Below are 23,258 nucleotides of genomic sequence, written 5' to 3' on the forward strand. Positions count from 1 at the left end.
TCGCCGCTTGGACTTGTTCTTGAAGAACTTGTGATGACTCAGGAGATTCTTCCAATCTTAGTTCGAACTCTTTGGGAGTGTCCTCTCTTTTAACTCGCTTTGCTTTGGAAGTAAACTGAAGTTCACTTAGATCCTTGATGCCTGGTGTGGACCTCAACAACCTTTGATGTTTCTCGGGCGAGAAAGAACCAATGCGATCCAGCGTGAAGTCTTGCAAGGATTATTGTGGATTCCTCTGATTGCGAAGATTCCTAGCTATGACCCTTTGATGTTCTTCGGCTATATCTTCCTCTTGCTCTAAGATGATTCTAACTCTGTTATATTCGACTTGGCTTCTCCTTGCGTTCCAAGCTACTTGATTCAATTGGGAAATGATGTCTTCCTGGGTATTGCCTATTTGCAAATTGGGTTGCACCACCTGATTCAGTCCTTCATCTGGCAACACCATCGTACTTCATGATCATGTTCGCAATGTTTTTCTCTTTTCAAAATCTTCGGACTTCGAACTTTGAAACTAAAGAAGCCCTCCTTCTAGCGCCAATTCTGTTGACGTGTATTTTGTACACGATCATACACAGAATAAAATACCATTAGGCATCTTATCCTCTCTTGAGAAAATAGTCTCTAACTGCTGAAGATCTGCAAAAAGGATCAGTTAGATAGACTCCAAGGTTCTTTTAGTGGGGTCTCCACGTGTGGACAAGCTTTTTTAGTGGTATGATGTGATTTGCTGTTTCCTTCAAGGCGTCTTACGGATTCAATAGCTCGAAGATTTCACTAATCTAAAAAGAACTTTCAAAAAATGGAAAAGATAGGGCTTAAGAGGTCTAATCTAGCCTAACCCTATGAACGACTTAGCATGAATGAGATTTGGCAAGACTCAACCAATTTCAATTTTGCCATGAGACAACAACTCAACTGAAATTAGTGCGATCTTCTAAGGTAATAATGATGTTCAATGCATCAAAGATCAAGGACACTACTACGAAGGTACATATCCTAGATACGAAAATGCTTGAAGGTTAAGGACTCAAGGTGTTTTCCAGTCGACCACGCAAGGCGTTCTTACAATCAGCAAGAAGCTAGTGGTTTGGATTGCGAATCCTACCAAATATCAAATCTCACACTTAGTCTTTCTAATTAACAAACTACTTTGATTGAGCGTGATTCAAGTACATCCAACAACCATGAAGATAACTCAAGGAACTTGCAACAAAACACCATAACTTCAATATTTTATTGATTTCCAAGTCATCATATACAACAATTGCTTGAACTTCTCTCTTCAAGACTCAATCTTGCTACAAAATAAAAATTGCTTACAATTCTAATCTCTCTATTTCGCTCTTAACTCTATTCTCTATTAACTGACTATCACAAATGAAATGAAAATGGGGGTATAAATAGCATCCCCAATTACAATGAAAGGTCCAGATCGAAAGCAAACCAACGGACAAGATCATGACACCTAAACCCTAATTAGGGTTTATTACAAATGACCTCCTTTTTACTGAACAATATTAAATACATAGCCAAATATTAAATTTGGCACGAAAATCTAGGAGGTATCAACCAATGAGAAATAAGATGTCATGTCATCTGTAACAACCTTTCATCTAGAATCTTATTCCCTTTCCAATTTTCCTTCTTAGCATATGCAATGAATTTTGTCACAATTCCTTCGATTTCTGTGATTGGAATCTCGGGAAGATTCTTGATACTCTCTTCTAAGTGGATAACTTGATCAAATGCATCTAGAAGAGCCGTGTCCCAAGTAGGTTCAAGTTCCTTTGTTCTATCAATCAGGAGCATGGTGGCATACATCTGATCATACTGCTCATCTGTAACATCTGCGTCCTTGCGAAAGATGATAGTGATTCTATCCTCAAACTCTTGTAAATCCACATCTGTCTCGACCTCGATCCTCCTGCCAAGAATGGTACGAAGTACCTCAAATACTCTGTCCTGGATCGGATTGATCACCTCCTCAACTTGACCACATCTAACGCTGATGTCCTCAAAGAGAACACTCTTTATATGGAGTAAGGTTGACCACTGAAACAAACTGTGAGAATCACCTTCTAAGATCCTCTCTTGTGCTAAAATTTTTCTAGATGTATGTCTTATAACTCTCAAGACAGGGATGACAACGTCCTTGGTATGGGCAAATGCAGCTACTGTTGCCATCAATCTGTGGATTATCTCAAGAACTTGGATAGCCTGATGGGTGATCTTCGACATCCTTGTAATAAACTCAATGGCCACCGTGTGAGATCTATCCATCCAATTACATGTACGCTGAACCATATTCCTGAATCTTTCTGCTTCATTGATTGATTGAAGGGGCAATGCCTGTAATGGTGATCTAACTGGATCCTGACGTCCCAAAGGTTCATTGATGTGACTGAAATATGTTCTCCATGCACCGACCTCTTTCTCAAGCTTTCTATTCTTTTCTACTTCTTCTCTAAACTTATCCTTCAATGCCTCAAATGTGTCGGTGGCATCATCTAAAGTCTGCTCTGCTGTGGATGGTCCTAACTCAATAGTCTGTATATGATAGTCCTCTGCTAGGATCTCACCCTCATATTTGTCTGCTGCCGGTGTAGCTATCTGCAGTTTTCTAGATCCAGTCTCATCTCGAATCATCTTGGACATCTTTGTAGCCTTCTTCTTCTCTGTTGTCATATGTGAGCGTCCAACAAGGCTCTCTAGATCGATTGCACTGTCCTCGTCCTCAATTACGATCACCTTAGTCAATCTCTCCTTCAACCAGTCTGGGATATTTGATCTTGTCTCTTGAACTTGAATTTCTTTGTGTACTACTTCTTCTGGTCTGGGAGGAGATGTTACTTCATTATCATTATCTAAATCATAGTCTTGGAGAGATCCATCGGATGAAACATGCTGTGCCTGTTCTTCCTCCTGTCTATCATTCTGTACCATCGATTCCATGGATTCTTCCACTCGAACTGTTCTATCTTCTGGCCTGGAAGAAGTACCTGGTGTTTGATCTTTGTTAGCACCTTGCTTTTTCTTGGAAGGCTCTTTCTTTTCTGATCTTTCCTTTCTCTTTGAACCTCTCGGATGGAGATTGCCCTCACTGGCACATCGAAGGTTACCTTCACCTGAATTCCTAGGATTAGGATTGCCTTCACTAACACTGGCTCCACCTTCGGCTGGCTTTTCTTCCAAAGTAAAAGACATGGCTATGCCTTGTTCTCTCAACTTCTGATGTTGAATGTCTACCCATCTGCGAGTACAAGACAAGACTGGTGCCATCAAATCATCTAAATCCACGGCCTCGGGCTCATTCCAATTCAAACTAATTGTTTTACTTTCTCTATCATATGAAGATTGGATGTGCCTGCCGTTGTCCTGAGCTTGGTCGGCTACTCTGTAAATCTTACATTTCCTGATGAAATCCAAAGGCAATCTAGAATGTATCTTGCGTTTCACTTCAAGATCATCTAGGAGATTCATCATAAAATCTTCAATTTGGTATTCATGTCTAAATCTTCTACCGACTGTCTCTTCTAAATGTCCATGAGGATCAAAACTATTCCTCCAAGCAAAAGATGAAAAAGGATACAAGGCTAACTCCCTCTCTGCGTCATCCATGGCTGAGACATTGGGACATACCTCAACTGAATTACCCAAAATAATAGGTACCTGAACTCCATTCTGATGTCTGTGTCTGAATGCCTTCACATATGCTGCCAATTGCCTTGTTACTTCAAGTAACACAATTCTATCTGTCGGGTACCTCGGCAACATATATGGAGGTAAAGGACATCCATACACTCTAATGTAAGTGAACTTGGGAAACTGAATGAACCAAGCACCGTACCTCTTGATTAACTCCTGGGCATCCTGAGATAATCTGTTGTGAATCCCTCCTTGCAACGTCCTGGTGATGTTCATCGTGAAAGTATCATTGATTAACTTGTAGTTCTTCCCTGGTGGATGATGCAAGTAGGTATAGGATTCACAAACTCTGACCTCGCCGGGTCCTCTTCCAATCACTCCTCTGTGAGGTAGTCCTGCGTACTCAACGCTCCTGATTAAGGCATAAATGACGTATGAACTCATGTGGAAGGACTTAGTAGCCCTGAGTCTTCTCAACTGTACGTCTAAGCAATGGCTAATTATCCTAGCCCAATGTATTGTACCCTTCCCTTGAACAATCACCTGGATGAAATAAAACATCCATTTCTCAAAATAGAAGGCATGAGGTGCTCCTGTAACTCTGTTGAGCATGGTGATCAAATCTCTGTACTCCTCTTGGAAATCGATCCGGTGTGGTGTGTTCGGTACTTTGCTCAGACGGGGACGACTCTTGAGTAGCCAGTTCTTGTTGATGATGCTTAGACAAGCATCTGGATCGTCATCGTACACTGATCTAGCTCCTTCAATGCTCTTGTATATCATGTCCCTGTGCTCTGGAAGATGGAAGGCTTCACTTATGGCCTCCTCTGAAAGGTACGCCAAAGTGTTTCCCTCATTGGACACAATTGTCCTGGACTGTGGATTGTAATGACGGGCACACTCGATCATCAACTCGTGGCACTGAATAGCTGGAGGAAAACCGGCCGCCTTAATGATGCCACTCTCTATTATTCTCCGGGCGACAGGTGATGGCTTGCCGATGTAAGGGACCTCTCGGAACTTCTTCGTGCTAAAGTTTCCCAAGTTTGTATCTCCAATGTTGCTCCACTTGGACACGATCTTGGTCTCCACCTCTTCAGTCTTCTGATCTTCTTTCATGAGAGCCGAGCGACTGGTGGATGCTCCCGCCTTTGGGGTCGCCATACCTACACAACATTTCATTATAAGAAATAGATTTTGCAATAAATAACGTAGATAAGAGAGATAGGTTTTAGGAAACCTCATGATAAGTCCCTAGAGTTATCATTTCCTAAAAAAAAACAACGATTGAGCTAAGAGATTCAAAATTTCAAAATTCAAAAATGAAATATGACGATGAATGAATAAAGCAATAACAATTAAATCGCCATACCTTGATAGAGAGCTAACTCTAGAATGCAAAAACAAAATTCGCCTAGGCAAAATTTGAGGTATAAGATAATCTTCAATATGATTCCCTCAAAATATACTTCGCCACCTCTGGAGAGAACGTGATCTTCAAGTAACGCCTTAGACGTGGTCTTAAATGATCTCCAAATTCGCCCTTGGTGTGGTCTTAGATGGATCTCCAAGTTCGCCCTTGGTGTGGTCTTCAAATTCGCACCACCTTTTGATAACTACGCGCCACCCTTGGATGAATGAAATTCGCACCACCTTTGGTTTTCAACGCAATTCGCACTCCACACAAGATGATACTAGCGCCACCTTTGGTTTGAAATCGCACCACCTTTGAACACACTTCGCACTATATTCGCCTCTTCTTGATTCGCATGAAGAAAGGTAAAAATGATTATGTAAAAATGAACGTTTCACTCCCCTTATAAATAGCGCTCATACCCTTTCACCTCTTAGGCCGACTTGACAAATAAAACCATTTTTTAAATGATTTGCAATAAAATAACAAGGCCGACTTGCCTAATTGGGCGCTTCAAATCGATTTTTATATTAATTAAATAATTAATTATTAATGCCTTGCGCTTTTTTTAAATGAGAATTTCGATTTTTAATAAAGGCAAAAAATAATTAATAAAAGATAACGCCATATTAAATGCTAAATAAAAATGGATTTTCAATTTTTTAATCGATTTAGCATTTAAGGAAATTTAAATTTGTTTGTTTGGCGCCAAAATTGGAAAACAAAGGGACGTACCTCATCGCTCTGGTCCCTTGGAGAGGGACAGGAGCGATTCACCATTTTGTCTTGACTTTTGCATTTCTTACGTCCAACTCCTTCATCTCCACGTTAAAAATCGATCACCTTGATGGTCCTTCGAATTTGATCGCCTTGTGTGCGCATATGGGTGTCCTTTAAGTGCACATCGCCCTGGTCCTTGTCCAAAGGACAGGAGCGATCCTCTTGTTTTCATGTCTATCTTGCATCTTTTGACTTCGATTTTTTTATTGTGGGCGAATAGCATCCTTTGTTCGTGTCTTTTGCGCTTATTCCATTTGCTCGCATGAAGTTTTGAGTGTATTAAAGGGATCATCGCCCTTGTCCCTTGGAGAGGGACAGGAGCGATCCATGTCCTTTCCTTGACCTTGTCAACTTTGCACTTCGATCTTCATTGTAATGCCCTTCAAACGTCGTCCTTCACCTTACCTAACCTTGCTTCGCTTTGATCTTTGAAGGAACGTGCGTGCTTTTGATGATATCGCCCTGGTCCTTGTCCAAAGGACAGGAGCGATGTGAGGCTTTTACATTATTTGGCAATGTTTGGACGTTCAACACTTTTGCAAATTATCTTCAAACGATGCCTTGGACCATATGCTATCTTAAGACGTCTTGACTTAGCTTGATCTTGAAGCAAAACAAGGAATCCAAAGCAAATCGCCCTGGTCCCTTGGAGAGGGACAGGAGCGATATAGTCTCCATGCTCAAAATAATGATCATTTCACGTTCAAAACTCTTGTTTATCATCCTTTTACCATACCATGGACCCTCTAAAACATTGCAATGTCTTGTCCTTACGTAAATTTTGCATGAAATGGCCAATGCATCTAACATCGCCTTGGTCCCTTCCTAAGGGACAGGAGCGATCTATGTTATAGGGTGTCAATTTCTTCATTTTAACGTCCTTTGAGTGTTTGCGCATGATGAAGACGCCTTGAAATGTCCCTCGCCACCTTGTCTTGACTTGTGTCGACCTTGAACTTCGGAGGAACGACCTTGAACTTGCGTAGGGAGTATTATCATCAATGTATCGCCCTGGTCCCTTGGAGAGGGACAGGAGCGATCCTTCCCTTGTGGCCACTACCTCACTTTGCCAGGTTCCAAGTTTATATTCAACGGATTCGTCCCTCTTCACCCCATTCGTCCATGCCTTGACATTGTTTGGAATTTTGCAAAAAGAGGTAATTATATCAAAAATCGCTCTGGTCCCTTCCTGAGGGACAGGAGCGAACTAGGCATTTAGCACTGTTATGGGCGTCCCAAAAATCTTCAATTTATATTCAATGCGTTCATCTCATGTTTTCCCTTGTTTTTGAACGTAAACTTGCCTTGACCCTTGTCTGGATTTTGCAAAATGGAGGAAATCGCTCTGGTCCCTGGGAGAGGGACGAGAGCTACAAGGTACCTCGCCCTGGTCCCTTGGAGAAGGACAGGAGCGATTTAGTCAATATAGGTCATTTTCCTTCATTTTTTGCATCTCAAATTATATTCATTTGGCAAAGTATCTTCCTTCGGACGTCCTCCAATTGCTGAGTCATCAAAATCTTGCATGGACATGGCGAAATTTGAATTGTAGCTCCGGTCCTTCACTGAGGGACAGGAGCGATTTTCTTCCTGGAGGCCTTTCTGTGCTCATGAAAATCTTCAATTTATATTCAATGGAAAGATCTTGTCGTTCTCCATCACTTCAAACGTAAACTTCGTCTAGACTCTGCAAGGACAATGAGATATTTGAAATTGAGCTCCCGTCCTTCACTGAGGGACAGGAGCGATTTTGCTCCTACAGGCCAAAATAACAAGATTTTTCACATTTTAACACTTCACGAGGCGAAAACAAATCAATTCCAATGCCCAGGATCAAACTTCAAAAAAGTCAAAATTTGGTCAAAATATTCAATCAGACAAAAATTCACATTGACGGTCATCATTTAGACAAGTTTAAGCTTTGCATGAACATTCCAATTGAAAATTAGACCATTTTGGCGAATTTATTGCATTCAAAATTTGCATTCTAGAAAAGAAAGCTCAAAAGCTCTCAAAAAATGACTGGATTTTGGCTTGAAAAGGCAAGATTTAAAACCCTAAGGCTTAGCCCTAAATCCAGACAACTAACGGACTAACAAAACCCTAAAAACGAAAGCGAAAACAAGCGAAAAAAAGGGGGTCCCCATTTGCGATGGGGCGATGTGTGAAATGGTCACAACAGTACCATAGGAAGCACTTACAGTGGCCAGTCCTGTAGGGGGCGTAAGACTAGTAAGGGTGCTGTTTCGGAGAATTGATGAAGGAGAACCACCGGCACAACGACGGGTGTCACTGCCGCAGATCAGTTTGGCTGTACTTGAGTCACGAGTTGTACCAGCCACAAAGCGTACCAGTAGGCATGACCGTACGGGTAGTGACCTAGGTGGCGGTAGAATGGTAGACCGTACAACATAGTCCAGATGGAATGGTTCAGGAGACGACCGTACCAGAGGAAGAAGAAGTTGTACAGGAGATTGGTACTGGCACGACTGATACTAGTACGGTACCAGTAGGGAGAGATGAGTTGGGGGATGTACCGATGACGGGAGATGGTCTGGAGGAGTTGGCAGTACTAGACACACTAACGGATGAGGATATAGATGCATCTCTGGATGGGTGGCTGGGGCAGTTTGCACTCACACCTAACCCTCCCCCCTCGCTTTCACCACACGCCATGGCAGTTGGACGGAGCCAGACACAACATAGGACCACCCCTATCACAGATCAGGATGAGAGGATGTCTGCTGAGGAGCAGAATAGAGTAATAGGAAGTGGTGGACAAGGCCCGAAGATCATCGATGTTGAGGAGAGCGGGTCCGAAGGACTACTAGTAGGTCTTCATATCACTCCGCCAGACCCTAGCAATCTAGCAGGCTCGCTCTAGCAGTTCTTTGGGGAGCTACAGGGGATTTCAGATATAGCACGTGGAATGGCACAATTGACTGGACAGATGGATGCCGGCAACTCCGTTGACGCTAAGAAGCTGTGCCAGTTCATGACTTCCGGATGTGCGGACGAGTTTGCACGCCACCTAGAGCAGCAAGGGTGGCCAGACAGAGTACGCCAAAGATGGTACAAGAGTGGATGCGCATGCAACTGGTGGAGGGAGTGGGCACCTTGGGCGCCACCTTGAGCAGTATGGAAGGATCTTTCTGGGATGTCTACCTACAGATGTGATAGAGTTAGATAGAGCAGCAGACCCAGTGGCTGTATGCAACAAAACTGGAGAAGGAATGGGAGAAGCGTGCGAAGTTAGCTGCAGTAGAGAAGAACCTGAGGATTGAGCTAGAAACGAAGGTGACTACTTATGAGGCCCGTTGTAGCATGCCAAAGGAGGTACAAGTACTGGCAGCACAGGTGGCTGAGCTTGCTCTACAGATGGAGCAGAAGGACAAAAAATTGTTGGAGGCCGCACACATGGTCAAGAAGGCACGAGAACGACAATTGATAGTAGAGAAGAACCTCAGACTCCACACAGGGCAACAACCTTCTTCTTCGACCACCACAGGGACGCCTCCTCCCCCTTCTCAGTCTTAGTCTTTTGTTTGTTATTCCAGCTCCTGTTGTCTTGGTCGTCTGGAAGACGACTACTTTTTTGGGGGGCTGATGTTAGGGGTCAATGACACATGTTAGTTTGTAGTGGGATCGGGTGTTTCTGTTTGGTTATGTTGAGTCGCCGAAAAGTTCTCGTGGGGTAGTTGGTAGTTAGTGACGATTGGCAACTTGGCCAACCATCGAGTCGTCTATATATGGTATGGATGGAACCTGGGCAAGGATGGTATTGTACTGGCATTTTGAGAATTCAATAAAGATATCATTCTTTTGTTATAGCTGTTTTGTTATTGTTATTCATGCTTTGATATACATTAATGTTCTGTTACATGAATTGTTGGTACGTGTGGGATATCTCTGTTTTATCCGTGAGTTTACCAACCTCACCTTAAGGACTAAACAGTGTTAGTAGTATGGATGTACGAATTTCACCATTGATCATGCACATAGTTTTTCTATTCATCTAAACAACATGAAAATTAAATGAGAAGTAGAGACCATCCAAAGTGTTGAATCAAACCATAAAGTTCAGCATATCTTCAATGAAATTAATATGCTGCTTACAGCAAAGTCTTGGCAACAATTTTTGCCTTCTCTTCCTACTCTACTCTAACTATCAACTATGAACTATTAACCTTCGCAAATGAAGAAATAGAGCCTTATATAGTGCTCTCATTACAATGAGGGGCCAGGATCAAGTCCACATCAATGGCTGAGATTGAAAGATGGAAAACCCTAATTAGGGTTTTTTACACCCATTACAAAACATTTAATGCTTGACCAAGGATAAAATTACATTTTATAGAGCACATGTCCATTGAATTTTCGACCAATGACTGATGAGGGTAGGTACATTAAAGTTTGTGCCCCCATGTGGTAGTTATTTGCCTCGTAGGATGAGTTAGGTGCATTGAACTTGAACACCTTATCTTGAAATCATGTGATTCGATAGGTAATGATTGGACACCACCTCAGCTAGCTCATTGTAACTCATCACAAGGTGTAAATGAACGAGGCATATCTCTTGATACTCAGCATTTGCAAGCTCAATCATGAATGGGATGATGGTGGGAGATATTCCCAAATTGCATCATCTTCCTGACTTGATCACCTTCGCCTTGGAGCTTCCATCTTTGATTACTCTTGCCATACTAGCAATGATTCTTGGATTTCCAGAGGAAATTCAAGAATGTGAAAAATTTCTCTTTTTAGCATGTGCACCCTCATGCTTGCTTTTGTGAATCTTGAGCTTCCTTGAACTTGGACACTTCCTTGCTACCACGATTTGATCTTTCTTGTTATGATGCTTGGTTCCTTGTTGATTTTTCTTGCATCCCTTGCTGCTGATGTCTTTGACATTGATCCTCAAACTTGTAGATCTTGGTGAAATGAAGCGCATCACCTCATTGAACTCCTCTCCATGCAGTGGGATCCTTGATCTCATCATCCTTTGTACGAGTGCTGCTTTCTCTTGCATCGAACCTTACTTTGAGTCTTCTCTCATCTGCAAAACAAACAAAACAATATCAAACACAGATGAAAATGAATGAATGAACGAATGTTTTTAATCACGTCCACGAGGCCAACCAGCCTATGGGACCCACAGATAGCCAGTGAAGAAAACCTGTATATCCAAAACACAACACCTATATTTCCTTTTCTTTCTGCATCTTGGATCTTCTACTGTGTATTTTGACCATAAAATCTGCAACCCTTATTATCTTCTCTTCTTCGAACAAATCACCCAAGCTGTTCCCTTTTAATGTCTCAATATAATTGATCCGAGTGTCCTTGTAAGCTGAACATTCCATGATGTAATGCCATTCTGTCTCAACCGCTTCTTGAGTGCAATATCTACACCTTCTGTCTGCTCACTCCTCTTTGGGTATCATCCATCTTCCGGTCTCACATCTATGCTGGTGCGAACTTGTTCTTATCTAAGCGATTAGCATTTTTGCTTTCCGATATCTACACCTTCTGTCTGCAATGAAAATCCCATCTATCCCCTTTCACATCTCCCACCATTCTACCCTAAAAACAAAAATTCAGGCTTGGAAACCTGATGTGAAAGAAGTTTTATGACTTAAGATCCCCAAAACTTTAATTTGTAGCTGCATTAGGATCAAATTTAGATCCGGTCCTTAATCAAATGATCATAATAACTTAGTCCAGATCTGTAATGGACTTCCAACAGACTAGTTATCTCAGAATTGCCCTCAATTTGGCAAAATCATCCTTGTTTTCAACGCGATATCTCTGTGATTAATGCTTCGAAGCCTGAATTGCCTGATTGATGATGCTGATCGCCTTGCTTCTGAAGGTGTAAGATCGCTGTCCCTGATGAGAACATGTTCGCTGTTTTGAAGCAATGGATTCGCCTTGATCTTAAAGGTGAATTGGCAATGTCTAATCTTTAATCTCAATGTTGATTTTGCCTTATGTTTGAATGGAATCACTGTTCTGACAATATAGAATCACTGTGATTATTGATTGTGATCAATTCGCTCTGATTGCTGGCCTAAGATGCAAGTTGGTTGTGCTTTAGATAACAATTCACTTGGCAAATTGGTGGGTTCGCTGTGTCCTTATGCTGAGTTTGCCTTGATTGAATGGAAACAAAGGGCGCTGCCCTGAGCAAAATCATTGCTCTTAGAAGACAATTCGCTGTTTGCAATGATTGTTGATCAAAGGAAATGATCAACTTTATCTTTATAGGCGTTTGAGAGGGTATGTCTTCCCACTCCAAGGCCAACTTGTTTCTTAATTAAATGATTTACAATTTTTTTTGTTTTCAAAAGGCCGAGTTGTATTATTCTTGAAGTTTGAAATGAAATGTCTATCTCTTAAGTGGGCCCCTCCTCTAATATTAGCGCTCCAACATATCTCTTCACCTTGGTCGTTCATGATGGGGATCACAAGGAGGGATTAGGCTTTTGGATGGGCAATGACATCACTTCAAAGGAAGTTCGGGTTTTTGAATAGTCATTGACTATGCCTTGGTGTATGGTCACGGATCTCCCTAGGCAAAGGAAGTGATGGGTTGCAGTTTTGGGGGGTCAAAGGAAATGCTAGGTGGAAGGTCGTGGTTTCAAGGGGTCAAAGGAAGTTCATGGTTTTAGGTAGGCAAAGTATGTGAGGGATGTCGTGGTGGAAGGGAGGTATAATGGGTATAGATTAGAACATGTCATGGGGAGAAGGGATGGAAAGAAAGATGGAATGGTGAAAAGGAAGGTGTAGGTGAAGGAAGGGGGTAAGGGGTGTAGGAAGGAGGATATAAGGGTTGAAAGGGATTGGATGAAGATGCCGGGGTGAAAGGGGAGGTAAAGGATTGAGGATCGAGGATGTATGGAGGGAAGTTGGGAGGTATAAAGGATGAATGCCACGGTTAGGAGGTGGTGAAGGATGGAAAGATGAAGGAAGATGGAGGGATAAGGGATGGAAGAAGGTGAGGTGGAAAGTGAAGGGGAAGTGGAAGGTAGGAAGGATGGAGAAGGTGGAGGAAATGGAAGTGATAGGAGATGGGAAGGTGAGGGTGGAAGGATGGAAAAGATGGAAAGAAGGAAGGTGATGGAAGGAAGGGTGGAAGGAAGGATGGAGAAGGTGAAGTGAGGGAGAAGGAAATGAGGGGAAGTGGAAGTGAGGATGAAAGGAAGGAAGAAATGGAAGGTGTGGGTGATCAGGTTTTGAGCACCCACTGGCAGTTGGCATGTGTTGGTCGAACATTTGGATGAGCGCTGACTAGAAGTGGTCGGGCTTTTGATAGGTCATTGACTAGAAGTAGTTCAGCCCTTGATAAAGCGTCTAGCCTCCATTATGTTCATGCCTTCAAACTTCTTTAGTAATCCATCTTGATCTCTCTTTTTCATTGAATTCATCTCACTTATTAAACTCATTTTCCCTTCATCTTTGACATAAGTGTTGCCTTAGACATTTTCATCTAACCTTGGGTAGAGCTCTTAGCATGCATTGATAGTGCCTTAAGGAGGTCGTGGATTTGAGAGGGCACTGACTGAGCAAGGTCAGGGTTTTGACCCCTCACTGACTGTGAGCAAAGATGTTAGCTATGCTTGCTCAATCACTTCAATTTCATCAAACATCAAGCATTGACCCTTGGAAATGTTTATCTTGCTAAGTGTTGATGTGTATTTTGTACACGACCAAACACAGAATAAAATACCAAAGTATCTTACCCTCTCTTGAACAAAGTTCTCAACTGCTGAAGATTCGCTGAAGGATCAATCGGAGTAACTCCAAGGTTCTGTTATGTAGGATCTCTACGTGTGGATAAGCTCTTCACGGTATGATGTGATTTGCTAGAATCACAAGGGGACGTACACTCAATGACCTAAACATCTGATTTGCTGGAATCGCAAGTCCTATTAACTAACTGGAAGACAAACAAATGGCAAAAGGTGCAGGGTTCAGGAAGTCTACTCTACTACCTAGAATGCGAGAAGATGGATGAACGACTAGGTGGAGTCTTATTGGGCTGGGTCTCACCATCAAGTTGAACAATTCAACACCAACTCAGTGCGATCTTCTGGGGGATGCTTCAAATATATTCAAATCGGACACCATCAGATACTGATCATCATTCAAGTTAATGCATGAACAATAGACGTGTAACGACTTGAGATTAAGCTCATTTTATGCCAGTTGACCACGTAGGGCGCACTTACAATCAGTAAGAGGCTAGTGGTATGGATTAGACATATTCCACACAGGTGCATTCAACAACTTCTTTCATTCAATTTAATTATCTATCATCTAAAATGAAGATTCAACAAGAGACCATGCATATTGCAACGAAACGACATATTTCACCATATCTTCAATGAAAAAGAAGTCTTTACAATTAAGGCAACAATGTCTTGTCTTCTTTTCCTAGTCTACTCTAATTGCTATTCTATTTGCTATTCTACTACTTATTCACCGACTATCAACTATTTATTAACTATTCTTTATTAGCTAACCATTAGCCTTTACAAATGAGGAGCTAGGGCTTATATAGTGCCCTCAATACAATTCAATGGCTCAGATCAACTTGAGATCAATGGCCAAGATTTTACAATGAAAACCCTAATTAGGGTTTGTTACAACAAACTCAATTCTGACCAATGAAATAATTGCATTATTTGGACACATGTCTTCTTTGGAATATTTGACCAATGGATAGCCAGGGTAGGTACATCGAAGTTAGTGCCATCTTTGATGAGTCAGGTGCATTGAATCTAGACATGCTGAGGCGGACCAATCCGACTAGAGGAGTGATGACTGGGATGCCACCTTGTCTGACACTTGCAACTTGGTAGATATTCAATTTGATGATGTTGAGAAGCTAACTTTAGTTAACTCTTCTGGAACTGTCTGCTTCTTCAATGAACCCTTGCTTTAACCTCCTTTGTCTTTGATGTGTAGGATGGATGGTCTACCTTTCCTTCAAATGCTGGACTGGAAGAGGTCGTCCTTGATGATGCTGGACCGGAGAAGGCCGTCCTTGTTGATGCTGGACTGGAGAAGGCCGTCCTTGTTGATGCTGGACTGGAGAAGGCCGTCCTTGTTCTACTTTCATCTGCAAAAACAAATCAAAAGATGATTAAGGACATAATAAATTCATTTCAACATAGTATTTCACACCTTAAATCATCAACAAAAGATATTAAAATGAAGTTAGTTCAAGACTCTTTCCAGGGACAGGCCCTATAAGAATTTCGCCCTGGACCCTCTGGAAGGGTCAGGAGCGAAATTAGCATTCCTGGCCAACTTGGACCTCTTTTCAACGTTACCTCACAACCAGCTCCTTGCCTGGCCCAAACAAGGTGAAAAATAGTAGTTTCAAAAGATTTCGCCCTGGACCCTCTGGAAGGGTCAGGAGCGAATTTTGCATTTTTGGACAAATTCCATCATGTCTCTACTCCAAAATGTCTTCCAAGGCAAGCATACGCTATCCTTCTCCTCACCAAAGGCTAGGAATCTACAACCTGACCTTCCTCATGGGCAAACTAGGTAATTTTGGGAATTTCGCTCTGGACCCTCTGGAAGGGTCAGGAGCGAAATTCCTTGCTTCATTTTACACTTCCTTCACTTCAATTCATCTGGACTCCCTCACATTGAATCCACTTCCCAACTTGGCAACATTGGTTTGATCTTCACAAGGCCCAAAAAGGAGAATTCGCTCAAAAACTTAGCCAGGAACAGGACCTATCTAGGATTTCGCTCTGGACCCTTTGGAAGGGTTAGGAGTGAAATCCTTGTCTTAGCTCAAAATCTACATTTTTGGTGGCCAAAATCCATTCAAAGGCAATCTTAAGGGCTTATCTTACCTAGGTCTAAGCTTGGCCTGGCACAAATTTTAGAGAAAATGATGGGTTTTAGGATTTTCGCTCTGGACCCTTTGGAAGGGTCAGGAGCGAAAATCTTATTTTAGGCTCATTCCTCCATCATTTCAACTTGAATCCACCTCCAAGACTAAGGACACATTGCCTCACTCCTAACTAGGCCATAAAAATCAAAATTTTGACTTGTCTTTCAAAGAAAGTAGGTGATCCTAAGATTTTCGCTCTGGACCCTTTTGAAGGGTCAGGAGCGAAATCCTTGGTTTGGGCTAATTTCCATCATTTTTCAACACCAATTAACTTCAAAAGGCAAGAACATGTCTCCTCGCACCCATCCAAGCCATGAAAACCTAACGTTTGACTAGACTTGCAAGGAAAATAGGTGGTTTTAAGATTTTCGCTCTGGACCCTTTGGAAAGGTCAGGAGCGAAAATCACTTTTTGGCTCAATTCCTTCAAGTTTGATAATCATTGCTAAGTCAAAGTCATTCCTGAGGACCTCTCCCATCAAAACTTGCCCTAGTCAGCACTTGGCTTGGCACAAAATTGGGAAAAAAAGGTGATTTAGAGAAAATTCGCTCTGGACCCTTTGGAAGGGTCAGGAGCGAATTTCTTAATTTAGGCTTATTCCTCCATCATTTCAAGTTGAATTCACCTCAAAAGGCTAGAAAACACTTCTCTCACGTCCAACCCAAGTTTGACTTGATTTTGCAAGGGAAAATAGGTGTTTGAAGAATTTTCGCCCTGGACCCTTTGGAAGGGTTAGGAGCGATTTTCATCATTTGGCTCAATTCCTTCAAACTTGATAATTATTGACCATTCAAGGACATGCCTAAAGACACCTCTAATCTTGACCCACACTAGACAGCATAAATTTGAGGGAAAAGATAGGTTTTGACAAAATTCGCTCTGGACCCTTTGGAAGGGTCAGGAGCGAAAATCTCATTCTTGACCAAAAATCATCGTTCTTTCAACTTGAAACTTCATTGCAAGGTAAAATCTCATCTCTCTTCGCCTTAGGAACAAGGTTTTAAGCCTAAGAAAGGTCAAAAAGTAGGCTTGTAAGGAATTTCGCCTTGGACCCTTTGGAAGGGTCAGGAGCGAAAATTCCTTTCTTGGCTAAAACCCTCATTCCTCAATGCTATCAAACACTCTCAAAGGCAAGATCATGTCCATTTTCCCTTTCAACATGCTTTGCAAATCAAAATTTGGTCAAATAGGGAAGGAAATGAGGTCTAGGAGGATTTTCGCTCTGGAAGGGTCCAGAGCGAAAATCATGATTTGGGCTTGATTCCTCACTTCTCCAACTCAAAATCACCTCAAGAGGCAAAGACATGCTATCCCACTTCCATCCACGCCATAAAAAAATCAAGGACTTGACCTCCTCCAATGGAAAAAAATAAGAGTTTTTAGGAATTTCGCTCTAGACCCTTTGGAAGGGTCAGGAGCGAAATTCACCCTTTTGGTCCAAAATCCTTCACACTTCAATGCTTCCAAACATTCCAAAGGCTACAAGATGTCCATCCTTCCTTTCAAGATACCCTGCAAATCAAAATTTAGTCAAACTTAGGAGGAAATGAGCTTCAAGAGGGTTTTCGCTGTGGACCCTTTGGAAGGGTCAGGAGCAAAAATCTCATTCTAGGCTAGATTACTCACTTTTCAAACTTCAAACTACCTTAAGAGGCAAAACTAGATCATTTTCCACCTTAGGAACAAGGTTTCAAGTCCATTCAAGGCAACAAATGAGGTTTATGATGAATTTCGCTCTGGACCCTTTGGAAGGGTCAGGAGCGAAATTCTCCTTTAGGCCAAAATCTTGCTCTTCAAAAATCCACCAACTCCATCTCAAGGCAAGATCAAACCAATTCATCTTCAAACATGCCCTAGAAACCAACACTTAGTCAAAATTGGAAAGGAAATGAGAGCTACAAAGATTTTCGCTCTGGACCCTTTGTAAGGGTCAGGAGCGAAAATCATGTTTTGGGTTGGATCCTTGACTTTTCCTATTTTCATCCTCTTTGGGAGGCAAACATAGATCCTTCCTCATGCATCTCCACCTTGGTCTTGACTCTTGCTAAAGGAAAAATGAGTGTTTTCAAGAATTTCGCTCTGGACCCTCTGGAAGGGTCAAGAGCGAAATTCATCTTCTTTACTAAAATCCTTCATCTTTCAATCTTGACAAGGCTAGAACATTCAAAAATACCTTCAAACATGCCTTAGGAACTAGAAATTTGGCCTTGATAAGTGAGAATTTGAGGTCTTCAAGGATTTTCGCTCTAGACCCTTTGGAAGGGTCAGGAGCGAAATCCCTATTCTTGGCCAAGATCCTGACTTCATTTTCACATTTCTTCATTCAAACAAGCGTTTTTACCTTCATTCAAGCCTGGGAATGCGTTAGTTCTAGGTTTTGGTCAAAGTAGAATGTCTTATGGAGAATTTCGCTCTGGACCCTTTGGAAGGGTCAGGAGCGAAATTTGACATTTTGGTCTCTCCGTCAGGATCATTTTATGGAATATAACATTTCTTTCTTATACTTTAAGTTATATTCCATATATACTTCCAGGATGTTTGAGAGTGGTTTCGGACCTCTAGGAGTTATATTGCAAAATCTAGTTTTTGGAGGATTCTTCAGTTTTCCAGACTTAGTCAAATTTCAGGATCAGGACATTCCAGACTTAGCCAAATTTCAGTATCAAGACATTCGAGACTTAGCCAAATTTCAGGGCATTTGAAGATTAGGATGACATTCCAGACTTCACCACTCACCAACTTGACCTAGCTTGGACCTTCAAGAATGATATTCACTCACCAAGCAAGACACAATTAGCAACAAGATCAAAATCAGGCCCTAAGGAAGACTTTCAAAGAAACCCTAATTTTGGGGCCCCAAAGACTCAACCTAGCTCAAGCAGAGCCTGCTATCCAGCGATCCCCTTGACAACACTCATCACGCAAAGGCGAATAGACAAAACCCTAAAACCTAGAAAGCAAAACCTCACAAAGCGAAAAAAGCAGGGGTCCCCATTTGCAATGGGGCGATATGTGAATACGTCACAACACTAAGCAAAAGGATTTCCTATCATGGATCGAACTTTGAAGAGAGCACTAATTGGAAAAGTTCGGACTTTGAGGGGTCACTGATTGTGACTTAAGGCCAGGCGGGGGTTTTGGGGGGTCACTGATTGTGACTCAACCTTGTCAAGTTTTGAGCAATAGCACTCACCTTGCCAACTCAAAGGATCCTTTGTCATTATTAAAGCCTTATGATGTAGTCTAAGCCTTCAACTTGCATCAATCACTTAAATCCTCATGGTTTATCTCCATGCTTGCTCATTGACTCTATCTCTGATGATGATGATGATCAAATGAAATGATCATCATATATCGTTCATTCCCTAAACCTTGAGAGCCAACTAACCTCACTCCAACTCAAGGAGAGAGACTTGACTTGATCACCTCCTGGCCACCTAAGATGCTACACTCTTCAAGCACAAGGTTAATAACTAAAGACACTACAACTAACCTAGAAAGAAGAAAAAAGTGGGGGTCCCCATTTGCAAAGGGGCAATGTGTGAAAACGTCACAATAGGTGTATGTTAAATGGTGGTCGGCCCAGCAAAAAGTTAAGTCGAAAATCAACAAAGACAAAAAGAAGGTGTAGATACCATAAAATACATATTCGATATTAGTTATAAATTACGTCTTAGTTATGTTGTACTTTTTGGTTAGTCGGTGCGTATGGCTATGCCTCATCATTTGATTGAATTATTTTTGGTAGTTATAAACGCTTGGATTTCGTTGGCAACCGTTCACAAATTTATATAGTTTTTCTGATGCTGGGAAAAATCAAAATGACCACATTTTGGATTTGTTCCCTTATTCTAGTTTTGTATGAGCACATCTCATGAATAAAGCAAGTAATTCTTATATCATATGAAAACTCTCTCAAATCACTATGCTATATCTCGTATGAATCATTTATGTGTATGAAATCAATTTATTGTGCTTCAAATAGTTGTATATTCATTTAGCAAGTAAATAGAGGTAGTGCCCATTTTAGTTTATGAGACGACAATTAAAAAGGGCAGATCTGATTTCTATGATAAATGACAACTCAAAATAATTGGAAAAAAATCACTTTCAGCAGCATCAAACCCTAGAGAAACACTTGTATCAGTCCGCAAATATTTTGTGCATGAGGGATATTTATACTCCTTAAAGAAGTAATAAAGAACAATCTTTTTTTTAGGCCATTTCCATCTAGAGATGAGAAGCTAGGAAGATTAAACTAGAATAGCCATTTCCAACAATTGGTAGCATATTTTTAGTGATATTAATTATTTGAACTAGCTTCGTCAAAGATTGAAATAGAAAACAGAAAGAAATGTGGGAAGAGATAATTAGGAAGCTTTTGAAGTCACTTTTTTCAGTTGCTCTTGATTTTATTTGAATCATGGTTTGTTCAATATAGTAGGCTGGTTGAATTTGGTATAATGTGTAACCAAAGTGGTAGGACTCTCATAATCTTGTAATGTGTCTTGCATTATTCATGCTCCCTACTGGACTATTTCTTAGGATGTGATTTCTTTTATGTTTGTTATGTTAAATAGACAGAATACAACCATCATTTTGTCTGTTTTCAAATTCACATAGTTGTATTTGGATATTTTATTGTTAATTCATCTTGATTCACCAAAATGAGTATTATTCGAGTTCCTGTTATTTAGGATCGCATAAAATTCTTTTGTTAGTTTTTTAATCTTATTGATATTTTTAAGATATACACTCTCTTTTTGCAATAATTTTTGTTCTATTAAATAAATTGTAAGATAGTTGTGGATGGTTGCTCATAGTTGTAACATGTATGTTGAATGCCTGCATTTAAATGTGGCTTTTAATTTTTGTTTGCCATTTTTTTACCATTGCTAAATTTACCCTTTCTCTCACACACAATATATGTGTGTACTTTCTTTGCTGTTTTTATTATTTCTTGTCATGCATGCTTAGATATGCTTTACATGAGCTTAAAAAAGTCACCTCTAGTTCTTATGATATTGATGCCTAAGACCCTGAAGTGTATATTAGTTAGATCATCAAGCTTCAAAGTAGTTTAATGTGTATGATATTTTACTTGGATTGTTGTATGTTTTAATGTTTAGTACTTTGATATCTGAAGGTTTGTGAAGGAAGAATTCCAAAGGACCGTGTTGTTCTACGAGAGCTTGCAAAAGAGATGTTAAATTGGCCAGACCTTGAGGTAAGATTTTAAAACTGAGAGTTCAAAGTGCTCGTGAACAAAGGACTATGAAAAAACATTCATTTTAAACATTTCTCCCATGGTTAATATAGAAAATGAATCCCTAATATGCATGTTCTTAGGTCTTTGAAAGATAATTTTTTGTGATCCATCAAAATTTATAATGATTTTAAAATGCTTTTGTAATTTTTCTTGATAGTGATTGAGTTGTATCTGTTTGTCATTCTTCTGATTTTTTTAGGTTTTATAAACTATTTATATGCAGCTTCTGGAAATCTAGATCTCATTTTACTTCTTGCTCCGTGTATCTAATTGCTCTCTGTGTGCATGTCTCTTTACATGACATTCTTTACCCTGCACTAATTTCCTTTAGAGCACTAAGAAGACCCTTAAAGCCAGTGATGGATCATAGATTCATAATTACATGAAATGTATATCTTTGAAATAAATTTGAAGAGCTTACCAACTAGGTACAATGTATCTACACTTAAAGTTAATCAAAGGAAATCTAGCTAGTGAATGCTGGCAGACTGCACTAATCGTTTCTCTGGCAGAGCATTGTGAACTAATGTGATCGGTCAAACACAAATAGGAGTGGATTTCAGGCATACTTGGCCAACCAGACCCCTCAATGAAATTTTTTATGGATAGATGCACATTATAATTCCTTGTCATACACTCACATTTTTGATGTAAAGCGCATAATATTCTTGTTTTTAAGTGAAATAATCTGCATAAATGAGCATTAAATGATTTTGTAACGCATTTGGAGTCTTATTGATTACGACTTTCTTTTGGAGCACATTAATGGGGTAATATTTAAAATTTTTAGCCAAATTTGTTTTCTAACCTTAGTTTGCTCTACCTCATGTATTTTACTCTAATTCATGCACTACAACCACTTAAAAGAATGGGAACAATTTTAATTTTCATTTGGACCAAATCATGCCCATTGGCTTACAATCAAGAGTAGTTATGTAAGGGAAATAAATCTGGACTATGCTTCTGCAATTTAGCTATAATCCACACTATTACAAACCCTTCCATCTCCCAGGTCAACTATATTACATCATTTTTTTATGATGAGTGTATGTATTTCTATGCGTATCTATTTATGCAGATTTTATATGTTCAAGATTCCCATGATGAGATTATCGGATGTCATAATATATGTTAAATATTTTTTATATCTTAGTACATTACTATGTACTAAGTTTGATATTTTTGAAAATTTTGATGATTCTACACATGGATTATTTCGAAGTAGATACAAGAAAAGGCGCATTGTGTTAATTTCTAAGATTATGAGCATATCATAACCTACAGTTGGCCCAAATTAAAGAAATCATCAAAATTGTGTCCTTAGTATCTTTCTGATTCAAAAATCTTTTGGCTTGAAGTATTCTTAGGAGTTAGGAGTCAGGACATTGATTGATACATTCTAATTTGAAAATTCTAGTTTAATTCGATTTGGAAGTTTGTGCTTGTGTTCTTTGATTATATATTGATCTACAACAAAACTTCGGATGATCGCCTTTGACACATTGATCATCAGTCTTTGTTTGCTAAGGCATCTAAATATGAGTTCGGGATGACAAAGGCGCCCTATCTAGGTCATATATTGGTGCTAATGGAGTTAAGGTGGATTAGGGAAAGATTTAGGCTATTCTTGATTGGCCCCCTCTAAAGAATGCATCGCAATTGAGAGGTTTTCTTGGATTGTGTAGTTATTATAGGTGATTTGTGAAGGGGTTTTCTCAACTCATTGCACCTCTCATAGACTTGACGAAAAAGGGATCATTCTCTTGGTCAGCTTCAGCACAACAAGTGTTTGACTATCTTAAGGAGGTAAGGAGCACTTGTCCTATTTTGGCTCTTCTTGATTTCTCACAACCTTTTGTGTTTGAGTGTGATGCTTCAAGATAAGGAATTGAAGTTGTTCTTATGCAGAATAAGCATCATATAGCCTGTTGATGTTGTAGCTAGGTTGAATCCCTTCTAGGGCCAACCTAGCATCTTTTGATGGCTAATTGGCCTGTCGGCCTTAGCCATATTTATTTGGCAAAATTCAAATGTATGACTGGTGCTAATTGGGCGATGTAACTTGTGGTTAGGTCAAGTCCTATATTGAATGTAACTTGTATTGAAATGTGTTGGGGCTGACCTATATTAAGGTCACTTGTAATGTGTGGGGCTATTTCAGTTTTGGCGCCGACCTTAAAGCATTGAATTGTAATTAATTATGCTCTCCTTGCTAGCCGACTTAGGTGAAT

The 23,258-nt window shown here is 40.4% G+C and overlaps 1 protein-coding gene across 1 annotated transcript in view; it reads left to right on the top strand.

Moving 5' to 3' along the window:
• The window catches only part of LOC131046372 (protein CHLOROPLAST ENHANCING STRESS TOLERANCE, chloroplastic), a 121,760-nt gene that overhangs the window by 70,858 nt on the left and 27,644 nt on the right, over nucleotides 1-23,258 (top strand). Inside the window, exon 4 of the mRNA XM_057980112.2 lies at nucleotides 20,905-20,985. Within this exon, the coding sequence (XP_057836095.1) occupies nucleotides 20,905-20,985 (81 nt within the window). The remainder of the gene's footprint in view (nucleotides 1-20,904; nucleotides 20,986-23,258) is intronic.

Source organism: Cryptomeria japonica, chromosome 8 (genome assembly GCF_030272615.1).
Source record: "Cryptomeria japonica chromosome 8, Sugi_1.0, whole genome shotgun sequence".
In the NCBI taxonomy this organism is placed as follows: domain Eukaryota; kingdom Viridiplantae; phylum Streptophyta; class Pinopsida; order Cupressales; family Cupressaceae; genus Cryptomeria; species Cryptomeria japonica.